The sequence below is a fragment of the Cyclopterus lumpus genome, chromosome 6, assembly GCF_009769545.1.
Source record: "Cyclopterus lumpus isolate fCycLum1 chromosome 6, fCycLum1.pri, whole genome shotgun sequence".
Taxonomy (NCBI): domain Eukaryota; kingdom Metazoa; phylum Chordata; class Actinopteri; order Perciformes; family Cyclopteridae; genus Cyclopterus; species Cyclopterus lumpus.
Window position 1 is genome coordinate 3,040,001 of NC_046971.1, and position 12,500 is coordinate 3,052,500.

Here is a 12,500-nt window from a genome sequence, read left to right on the forward strand (position 1 = left end):
GGAGTAGAAGGAGGAGGAGGAGGAGGAGGAGGGATATGGAAGGGAAGAGGAGGAGTAGTAGAAGGAGGAGGAGGAGGAGGGATATGGAAGGGAAGAGGAGGAGTAGTAGAAGGAGGAGGAGGAGGAGGAGGAGGGATATGGAAGGGAAGAGGAGTAGAAGGAGGAGGAGGAGGAGGAGGGATATGGAAGGGTAGAGGAGTAGAAGGAGGAGGAGGAGGGATATGGAAGGGAAGAGGAGGAGTAGAAGGAGGAGGAGGAGGTGGAGGGATATGGAAGGGAGGAGGAGGAGGAGGAGGAGGAGGGATATGGAAGGGAAGAGGAGTAGAAGGAGGAGAAGGAGGAGGGTGGATAGGGAAGAGGAAGGAGGAGGAGGAGGAGGGGGGGGAGAAGAAGGAGGAGGAGGAGGATTAATTGATAAATCAATTAGTTTTTTTTCTACAATTAAATTAATTGATTTTTTTTTGTTTTTTGAAGAAAAATAATTCTAAATTGTTTTTATTTTCTTGATTTAATTTATTAGTGGTTCGGTCTAGATATACTCATTTAGGAAGAAAGCTTTTTACTGATTCTCTTTAAAAAAAAAGAAAAAGTAAAATACTCAAAATGAGATAAATGTTCTCAGTTTAAAACCTGGATTTGGGTTTAATTGGTGAATGAAGTAACAGTGAAGTCACCAGGATACGAAGGAGTGCGTCCGCCTGCTTCGATGGGACTTGAGATATTTATCTCACATTTTTAATGCTTTGCAGCATTTTAATTTAATTTATTTTACAAAATGCCTCATTTGACCTTGTGACCTTGTGACCTTGTGACCTTGTGTGAATTCAGTTCATTCTGATGACCGTAGATACAGGAAGTGTTTACATCGACCACAGATTGTGTTTATTTACACACGACTCGGAGGAAGAAGGCGTGTCTGAGCACATCCATGTCTTTAAACTACATTGTCTCCGTTAGCGTAACAGAGTTCAGGGACAGGACGCGCACGCACACACACACACACACACACACACACACACACACACACACACACACACACACACACAGCCGATGATTCACCCATACACTTTCACACGTGAGCCAAAACGGTTTTAAACTACCGACTAAAAAAGACACGAAGCCGCCGGTCAAATCTTTTCTAATATCTTTTTTGAGCCGTGACATTTGCGCCGCGGCACGGGGATCCACGGGGATCCACGGGGATCTACTTTAATCCGCTCAACTCCACCAACTGCCCCCTCGTCATAAGATTGATTACAGCTCTCACTGTGATGAGGACACAATGGGAGAATCTCTTTATTTAAAAAAGGGAACCATGTGCAGTTAAAACGTAAACGTCACCTTTTGATGCACTCGACCAGATTGTAGCTACAGCTAATGAGCTCATTTGCTAATTTGCATATTTCTCCGTCATGCAAAAAACTTCATTTTCTTCTTCCGTACGACAACATGATTTTTTTCCACACGTGAGCTCCTATATGAATGATATATATATATATATATCTATGATATATATCATATTCATATATATATATATATATCATTAATATAATTCATATATATGTATGAATTATATATATATATATATATATATTAATATATATATATATATATATTAATATATATATGACATATATTAATATATATGTATATATATTAATATATATATGACATATATTAATATATATGTATATATATTAATATAATTCATACAAATATATATATATGATTGGTTCTTTATCAATACTTTTTATTGGTTATTTTTTGATTTACAATGTTAGAGCTTAAAAAAAGACAATTAAAGAAAAGAACCGACTTTGCTTCATGGTCTTCCTTAAGGAAGCGATCCAAAAACCCACTCGTCTCACTCCCTGACTTCTAAAGTACCGATAGAAGAACCGTTAACTCCGGACCACGATCAATACTCCGGTTTGGCTCCTCGTGAGCCGACGTTGACCTCGTTCTAACTTCATTCGACCCCCTGAACACGGTGCTAAAAGAAGGAGATCCGGGTTCCCCTCTATAGAGTAAACCGACCCAACTGGTCAACAACGGCTTTGTGGGAACCGTCGCAACAGCGACAACATATAAGACGCACGCTCTGCGGGCTCAGGGGATCTTCGGGTTGCCGGGTAGACTGCGTTTCAGCCGGATCGGCCATGCTATCTTTATCCCTGCGTTTCCACTCGAGCTGTTGAATTATCCATGCCTTCTCGGGCCGTTGGATGCAACTCTCTCTCCGGATGGGTTCGTGAGCATGAACGAAGACCAACCAATCGTCGGCCTCGATTCTCCACGGTGGCTGAACAAGCCGCTCTCTTCTGCCCCGACGCCAGCTGACGCCTTCTAAACTTTATTCAGATGTTTCAAGGAGCTCAGGGAGCCTCAAGGCCACCGACCAGGCAGCAACCTCCACTTCTAAAGAGGGAAGCAGAGTGCGGAAGTATTTTAAAACCTGCATTCTCTCTACTGACCACCAGGGGGTGACTCCTCTGGTTGTATAGAAGTCTATGCTTCATGTGTTAAAGCTGCATTCTCTCTCCTGACCACCAGGGGGCGACTCCTCTGGTTGTATAGAAGTCTATGCTTCATGTGTTAAAGCTGCATTCTCTCTCCTGACCACCAGGGGGCGACTCCTCTGGTCGTATAGAAGTCTATGCTTCATGTGTTAAAGCTGCATTCTCTCTACTGACCACCAGGGGGCGACTCCTCTGGTTGTATAGAAGTCTATGCTTCATGTGTTAAAGCTGCATTCTCTCTCCTGACCACCAGGGGGCGACTCCTCTGGTCGTATAGAAGTCTATGCTTCATGTGTTAAAGCTGCATTCTCTCTACTGACCACCAGGGGGCGACTCCTCTGGTTGTATAGAAGTCTATGCTTCATGTGGTAAAGCTGCATTCTCTCTCCTGACCACCAGGGGGCGACTCCTCTGGTCGTATAGAAGTCTATGCTTCATGTGTTAAAGCTGCATTCTCTCTACTGACCACCAGGGGGCGACTCCTCTGGTTGTATAGAAGTCTATATAAATGACTCTACTTCTCTTGATTTATTCCCTCAGTAAACATTGTAAACATTAGTTTTTGGTCTCAATCTCTAGTTTCAAGTCTTCTTCAATACAGCGTGATGTTCATTTAGTAAATTATGGTCATTTAGAGTCAAACAGACCATAAAAAAAAACAAGATATGGAGGGCGGGAGCTTCGACGAGAGATAAAATCCAAACTCTTACCTCCTGAGCCGCCCGGGAGGATTAAATATATAATTATGTAAATATCGGCTGCCGTCTCGGTGCCATCGAGCTCCTTTTTGATTCATCCGGCTCGTTTTTTCGCTCCTCTGGAAAACATTGTTGTGCAAAAACAGCTTTAAAATACATTTTAAAAAGCTGTGACGTGTTTGATATCTGTTGTTGAGGTCGTTCGACCTACTTTTTTACTTTTTTATCTTTCCGAAGGGGAAAACAGCTGTGGCTGTTCCTGTCACATTTGATTATTTATTTCTTTAGTCTTGCACGGATAACCATTTAAAATGTGTTTCAAAATAGCATTTTAAATGTCAAATATTGTCATCAATTTAATTCGTTGAGGTATTTTTTGCCAATGAATCTTTTTGGTATTTTAATTTAAAGTGGAGAAAAGTCTTCACATTAGTGTGTAAATGAATTAAACTATTTCAATTCAGTTTATTTTATATAGACAAAGAGTCGATTGTGAAATTGACGATTTGTTACATTTTTTTAAGTGAATATTGTCGGCCATGTCATGAGAATTGTATTTGTTCCTCCACTGAATTTTGTTGCATCACGACGAGGACGACGACGATGATGACGATGACGACGTTGACCTTCATCACCAGATGGAAGCTGATGTCTTTTGTGTGATTTCCATGCGTGGCATCGATCTCTCGCCGATCGCCTGACGCCATCTTTTCTTTCCTTCCCCGCAGCTGGAGATGGAGAAGCTGCAGCTGCAGAGTCTGGAGCAGGACCACCGCAAGCTGACGGCGCAGCTGAAGGACGAGCGCGAGAAGAACAAGCACATCGTCATGATGCTGGTGCGCGAGTGCAAGCAGCTCGCCACGCGCGTGGTGGAGGAGTCGCAGCGCTTCGACGAGCTCCAGGCCCGCCTGGACGAGGACGGCCGCGCCGCCGGCCGGCTGCACGGGGAGCTGGGCGCCGAGCGGCAGCGCGGCCAGCAGATGGAGGCCAAGATGGAGAAGCAGCTGTCGGAGTTCGACACGGAGCGCGAGCAGCTGCGCGCCAGGCTAGGCCGCGAGGAGGGCGAGAGCCAGAGTCTGCGGCAGCAGGTGGAGCAGCTCAGGACTGAACAGGGCGACGGGAAGGATGGCGCCCGGCCCGCCGCCGGAGCGGAAGCCGCCGCCGCCGTCACGCCACCCACACCGCCGGCTGTGACGTCCGTTTCCGTAGCCACGGAGCCCATAAGCTCTCGAACGGCGTCCTGCCAGACGGACCCGCCCCCCGCCGAGGTTGAGGGTCCCAAGAAGAACCCGCTCAGCACCCCCGTCAAACCGACCCCCGCCAACTACGCGGGCCTGAGTCTGCCGAAGACCGGCGGCCGGGGGATCGTCCACAGCAGCTCGGGGGGTCTGGCGCAGACGGAGAACGGCTCGGAGGGCCAGGCCCCGCACGGCCTGCCCAGCGGGGTCAGCCCCCGCGTCCAGGCGGCCCGCTACAAGTTCCAGGAACAGGACCAAAACGGCACGGCGTCCCAGAGCCCCCCGGCCCGCGACCTCTCCCCGACCCCGGCCAACCGGGACAACTTCGCCGCCAAGCAGCAAGCGCGGCACACCGTCACGCAGGTCCTCTCGCGGTTCACCAGCCCGCCGGCGGGAGGATCGCTGCGCCCGGGCCTGCCCCACTCCGCCTCCGAGGGGGGGCCTTTCTCCGGCCGCCTGAGCCACCCCATCGGCATCAAGTCGCCCACGGTGGCCAGGATCGACCGGGGGAACCCGCCCCCTATCCCTCCCAAAAAGCCGGGGCTCTCCCAGACCCCATCTCCTCCTCATCCACCCATCAAGGGCCCGGGGGACGGCGGCCGCTCCCCCGGGGCCGGGCTCAAACCCGCCACCCCCCAGCTGCCGCCCAAACCCGCCCTGGACCTGGTCCCAGCCCTGACGGCCTCTCAGGTGGGTGCCTGCCCCCATTCGCGCTCCGGCCGGGGCCCCCAGCGGCAGCCGGCGGCAGCATGCGCAGAGTGCCCCCCCGTCATCAGCGCCGCCACCACTGTCAGTAGCCCCTCCTCCATAAACTCCCCCTCCACCTCCTCCTCCATTAGCGCTCCATCCTCCCGTAGCCCCCGAGCCTCAGCGGGCAGCCCCTTGGCAACAGCATCAGGTAAAGAGGCTCCTCTGCGCGCCGTCTCACTCCAGATCCTCCCCGCTGCCTCTTTTCTTCCACTGTCTTTCCACGGCGCTGGCGTAGCTTAGCGTAGCTTAGCGTAGCGATCAGGTCACAGGCAAAGCTAGCCACAGGAATGCGAAGCAGGGGTCAGTTCAGTTTAATGTCACTGACTGCATTCTCTCTCTACTCATCCCCCCATCTCCTCCTCCTCTGCCCTTAATACACCCTCCGGGCCTCCTTTTAGTCTCCCGCGTTGGCTCTAACTAGCCGCCGCGAGGGTTAGCCCGTCCCTCGGCGCGAAGCAGATGTTCACGCCGCCTTCGAGTAGTCGGACTGGTGGCGTCGGGTCTTCCCACCAGTAACCCCCCTTATCCTCTCTGAAGCTGGTGCCAGAGGCTGCTCTGTCCTCTTCCTCCTCCCCTCCTCCTCCTCCCTCCAGCAGCATGCCCACCCCACCACCACCACCACCTCCTCCTCCTGCACTTCCTTTAGCTTCCATTAACGCCTCCATTGTTTTCATCCGTCTGTGTAAATGTGAGCGTTTGTATTTCCTGTAGTTACTTGCAGAATTTTTTATTTTTTTTTGTAGATTGTCTTGATTATGATTTGTCTGGAAAAAAGACGTTTTACGTCCTTGAGAATCTCTTGCGGCACTTTTTCTTTTTTTTTTAATATAACTTATTTAATAATTTATTTACTGCCCGTTAAAAGGCATCATCTCTAGCTGTTAGCATGTTAGATTGGTGAGTCTTGTTTGTTTGTTGTAAGTAATACTAACGTCTGTGTTTCTATTCCCTTTTTAATATTGTGGCTGCAGCTGATTTTAAATCACATTTCATCAGAGCGTCTGTTTGGGATGTTTTATCCCGATCGAGCACATTCAATTATTATAAAGTTGTTTTCCCCTTTTTCAAGGGTTTAATTACCACATTTTGTGGGATGTCCAATGTCGTAGATTGAGGCAAAACGTTAAGTCTCTCATTTGCCTACATGTCCCAGGATGCATTGCACACGACCGTGCATATTTTGACTCAAAGTAACAAGCTTTATAAATGATGGAATCTTTATTTATTGTTTTAGTTCATTCAACCAGTTGACAGGAAATCAATCAACTGCATTTATCTTCAACGCTGATTGGACATCCATATCCCTTTTTTTTATTATTCCATTTAATGTGGGTTAATGTTCACCAGCTTGAGTAGTAAAGTATTAATAAAACTTCATTAATTCTCTAGTGGTGATCCCAAAGTGTTCAAAGACGGCTCATACATCAGAAATAATAATACAATTATGTGTAATAATCAGCCATAAAAAAAACAAACATGGGAATTATGGGTTTTAATTTAAAATGTATGTATAGAATAGTAGAAAAATTGAAATATGTACAACAAACATTATTATACTGTTATTACATTATTAGATTTGTTCCCAATATTTTTTTATATAAATATCCCCCAAATGAAGTCCATGCTTTATGTACACGAAACATTACTAAATAAATACGTACAAGAAACACGAATAAATGGATAAAATAATTTGTCTTATTATTTATAAACATTCCCTCCCCCCCAATCTCAGCTGATGCTAAATAAATAAACACAAAATAAATGTGTACAAGCGTAAATTAATTAAGGTACGGATAACATGAACGATTTGAGATATCGTGGATATATTTTTGCCTCATTTCTTATAAACATATTTCCCTAAATGTAGACAATTTTATATAAAAATGTACCCAAAAACTAAATAAATATGTCCCAAGAAATAAAAAAAAGAAATGTAGATATTTACTATACTTGAATTCAGCCCGACGTGGCATTGTTTTAAACTTTTGGAATCACCACTAGAATAAGAGATAGATGATATTATTATTATTAATAAATGCTCAGCATGAGCTTGCACAGACTGGTAGAGTTTATTATTTTAATTCCTCCTACAGACCGAACTACAGTATGAGTGGAACTGACGTGTGCTTCTCCTCACCCTACCAACCCCTCCACCTTCTCACGCCCTCGCTCTCCCATGCTCAGCACTTCTAGAAGCTGCTTCCTCCTCCTCCTCCTCCTCCTCCGCCTCCTCCTCCTCGTCTAACCTGTGCTGCTCCTGCTCCTCCTCCCCCTTGCAGGCTGGTGTCCCTCCGTAGTCTCCTCTCTCGGCGGCGGAGGGCCTGCTGCCCTGGACGGCGGGCGCTCCCTCCTCCCCCAAGCTGCTTCCCAGGGAAATGTCACTTTATTGTCTATGCTGCTTAACCAACCAGACCCGACCACCACCACCACCACCACCACCACCACCACCACCACTACTTCTACTACTACTCCCACCGACTCCACCGACTCCACGGAGAACACGCCCATTCTTCTCGACCAAGACCTCTACCACAACCACACCGCTGCCTTGTTTGCTGCTGCTCAGAATGGACACTCAGGTAACCGACATCTCATTAATACCATGCTGGTTTTTAATTAGCGTCGCCATATTTAAAGTCCCAGTGAGTTCAGAGCGTCTTATTTCTTCCTGTGACGCATTCCACAGGGAAGGGGAATATTTGAGGGATTTAAATATATATATATATATATATATATATATATATATATATATATATATATATATATATATTATATACAGTATATATAATATATTATATATATAAAATATAATATATAATATATGTATATATATATAAAAAATAATATATATATATATATATATAATATTATTTTTTATATATATAGCACCGATTTCTGAGCGTCCATGAGCCCGGTGGGAGTTGAACCCCCGCCTGTGCTTTCGGTCGGTTGACCGGATGATTCTAAAGAGCATCGTCTTCTAGGAACGCCCGGAGGCTTGTATTGATCTGTATTGATCTGTATTGATCGATCAGAGAGAGAGAGGCTGATACACCCAACTACAAACAAAGGCCTCACTCGGATCGAGTTGTTGTGCGACATGAATAAAATATACAAGCATCATTAGACGCCACCGGGTTAATGATTACAAAGTCGATCTATTAATACTTTAATAGATATCCACACACACACACACACACTCACAGCATTTCACTGCACGTTAAGCTAGCTCGCGGCGTATGTATAAATATCGTGTGTGTGCGCGATCGTGCATCTCCGTGTCCGTCCGCAGCTCATCTCTCACCCGGCTGCACCTTTTGTTTCTAGATGAACGAGATGAGTAGAGGTTGATTTACGGCTGCAGGACTAACCTGCTCCACAGGAACGTTTCTCAGGTGTGACGTGGTGACAATGGCACACGCACACACACACACACACACACACACACACACACAGCAGATCAATGGTTTACGTCGATAATACGCCTCCTCGAAGGAGAGGTTTCTCTTTCACTCATTTAGTCGTTGCCCTTTTCCACATTTCAGGGTTGAATATCATGACTGATGGTTAACTGCTCGCTACGTTTAACACTAATATTATACTTTAATTACAGATATGACCGCGTCCTGATATTGAACTGGTTTATATCCATTCTGAATTAGGCCTTATTCTGAATGGAGCACACCCAAAAGACGAGGCCACGCCCCTTTAAAAAAGAAACACGCCCACTTTTCACTGCTCTGTTTTACTTTCGTACAGTTGAATATTTCCCTTGTGCAGAATCTGCACAGCTGCACGTCAACATGGAAACACGTTTAAATAAAGCTGAGGAGCTTCATGTCGGCTGCCACTGAGAGAGATGGACCGTCGTCCGGGGTTGTAGCCTCCATGCTCGTTCAGCTGACACACACACACACACACACACACACACAGAGAATAAATAATGTATGTACACCCATTTACACACACACACACTCACACTCCCGCTGAGGTGTTTAGTAACACTAAAGTCGAAGAGCGTTGATCCGAAAACACGACTAATGCAGCTGAAGGGCAGCTGTGCTGAGGGATTATGGGGGAATCTACACACACACACACACACACACACAGTCAATATTTATTTGTACCAAGAGTTTCCTTATATGTTTTCCTATTCAATTTCAATTCAGTTTATTGTGTATAGCCCAATATCACAGATCACAAAGTCCCCTCAGAGGGCTTTACAATCTGTACACATACGACATCCCTGACCTTTGACCTCACATCGGATCAGGAAAAACTCCCCAAAAATAACCTTTCACAGGGAAAAAAGGGAAGAAACCTTCAGGAGAGCAACAGAGGAGGATCCCTCTCCCCGGATGGACAGAAGAATAGATGTCATGTGACCAGATGAACAGAGTTACAAAGTTACATAAACACATTACATGAATATGACAATGTATGAATGGAACTCCAATCCATGAAACAGAAGGAGGTAGAGAGGAGGGGGGGCGGGGCATCAGCAGGGCCAACGCGGGATATATATTCCTTCGTACCCGAGGTCTTGATGTACACGATGCACTTGATGTACTCTGTAAGTCGCTTTGGATGAAAGCGTCAGCTGAATGAAATGTTTTCTGTCATCGGACTTTTCTGAAAAGCAGGAAGAAACCAAAATGTCCGCCCATTTATTTTATTTTTTTCAAGTTAACTGGTTACTGTGCTTTTATACCGGAGGGTAAATATTTAGAAATTGTAACAGGTTTCCCTGTTACCCGGTGAGTCGCGGACTTGCACAGAGGCAGCACACAGCTTGAGGTAGTTCCAAAATGCTTTTCTTACCAACAAACACACATACAGGCTCGGTGACGCTCCTCGCTCTCCCTCTCGCCTCTCAGTCCCTCCTGCTCTTTATTGGGAAGAGAGACAGATTAACCCCAGCTGAGGCTGATTAACCCTCAGCCCCAGCTGAGGCTGATCAGACATCATTCCGGCACTGTTCCCTGAGCCACACCCCCGCTCCACCCACTCTACAGCTGAGTCTAACCACACCCCACTGCCACAGAAATATTGGCGGAGTTTAAAAAGCCTTTTGCTAAAACTCACGGCAAAGGTGGGAGTCGAATGCGGAGATGACTATGGACCTTTGATCATGTCGTTGTCTCCTCCAGCTGATGGTGTTGTGTTGTGTCTCCTCCAGCTGACCTGATGGTGTTGTGTTGTGTCTCCGTCAGAGTGCGTGGAGCTGCTGCTGTCCTCGGGATCGCCCGCCGACGTCCCGGACGACAACGGATTCACACCTTTACATTATGCTGCCGCCCACGGCCACAGCAGGTGAGCTCACAGGGGGGGGGTCTTCCGGTCCCGGCACCTGACTGCACACACACATGTTGTTACATCATAGGGGGGGCGGAGCAGAGGTCTAGTTAAAAAGGTAGAAATATCCTCATAATCAACGTTCTTCAACCCAGATATTAGCGAGCAGCATAAGCCCCTCCCTCTCCCACACACAAAACCAATGTGGCTATCGTTACAGATACCGGATCCTTTTTCTTTCTTTTCTTTTTTCTTATTCTTGATTTATTGATTTATTGATTGCTGTCGGGATGTAATGAAGAAAGAAAAAAAAGTCTAAAATGTTTGAAGAAGCCGAGCGGGCCGCGCCTTTTTAATTAATGCTGCACGCGTGCTGCATATTAAGTATCTTGGATTAGGTTTATGCAAAAGTGACACCTATGGGGTGACCTCCCGCATGTGAAATACGAGCGGTAATTCCGGGACCCGTGCTGGGTGTTCGGGTGGGGGGGTGCAGAGTGTCTGTCTGCTGGGTCCAGTCACCACGTCGGCCGGTGGCTTCGTGGAACAGACTGCAGACGGTGAAGCTTTACCGGCGCTGAAGTTTGCCGTCTGATTTCAGATTTATCTTCCAGCTCTCATTAGGAATTAGTGTGTGTGTGTGTGTGTGTGTGTGTGTGTGTGTGTGTGTGTGTGCCATTAACGCGATGCCCAGGACCAGCTGGGGAATGTGCAGTGGTGTAATATCTGATCTCAGTGTTATTTTTAGAGTGGGGATGTCCAACAGGCATGCTGTCACACACAGTCGGCTTACTTGAACCCTAACCAGACTAACTTGTTCCTTAACCTGGCAACAATGTAATGATTTCTGTTATGGGGACGTGCAATTGTCTTCATTTAGTCCACAAGACTGGCCACACACACATAGTTTATTTATGGGTTCAACAGGTTAGACATATGGATGGTTAGATATATAGATGGATGGATGGATGGTTAGATATATAGATGGGTGGTTAGATGTATAGATGGATGGATTGATGGTTAGATATATAGATGGGTGGTTAGATGTATAGATGGATGGATTGATGGTTAGATATATAGATGGATGGTTAGATGTATAGATGGATGGATGGATGGTTAGATATATAGATGGGTGGTTAGATGTATAGATGGATGGATTGATGGTTAGATATATAGATGGGTGGTTAGATGTATAGATGGATGGATTGATGGTTAGATATATAGATGGATGGTTAGATGTATAGATGGATGGATGGATGGTTAGATATATAGATGGATGGATTGATGGTTAGATATATAGATGGATGGATTGATGGTTAGATATATAGATGGGTGGTTAGATGTATAGATGGATGGATTGATGGTTAGATATATAGATGGATGGATGGATGGTTAGATATATAGATGGATGGATGGTTAGATATATAGATAGATGGATGGTTAGATATATAGATGGGTGGATGGTTAGATATATAGATGGATGGATGGATGGTTAGATATATAGATGGATGGATGGATGGTTAGCTATATAGATAGATGGATGGTTAGATATATAGATAGATGGATGGTTAGATATATAGATGGATGGATGGTTAGATATATAGATGGATGGATGGATGGATATATAGATGGATGGATGGATGGATGGTTAGATATATAGATGGATGGTTAGCTATATAGATGGATGGATGGTTAGATAGATAGATGGATGGATGGTTGGATATATAGATGGATGGATGGATGGATGGATATATAGATGGATGGATGGATGGATGGTTAGATATATAGATGGATGGTTAGCTATATAGATGGATGGATGGTTAGATATATAGATGGATGGTTAGCTATATAGATGGATGAATGGTTAGATAGATAGATGGATGGATGGTTGGATATATAGATGGATGGATGGATGGTTAGCTATATAGATGGATGGTTAGCTATATAGATGGATGGATGGTTAGATATATAGATGGATGGATGGTTAGCTATATAGATGG

The 12,500-nt window shown here is 45.6% G+C and overlaps 1 protein-coding gene across 1 annotated transcript in view; it reads left to right on the forward strand.

The window, feature by feature from the left end:
• Positions 1–12,500, forward strand: part of cttnbp2 (cortactin binding protein 2) — a 58,379-nt gene that overhangs the window by 31,557 nt on the left and 14,322 nt on the right. The window contains exons 4-6 of the mRNA XM_034536121.1: positions 3,946–5,353; positions 7,485–7,784; positions 10,419–10,518. Coding sequence (XP_034392012.1) covers positions 3,946–5,353; positions 7,485–7,784; positions 10,419–10,518 — 1,808 coding nt within the window. The remainder of the gene's footprint in view (positions 1–3,945; positions 5,354–7,484; positions 7,785–10,418; positions 10,519–12,500) is intronic.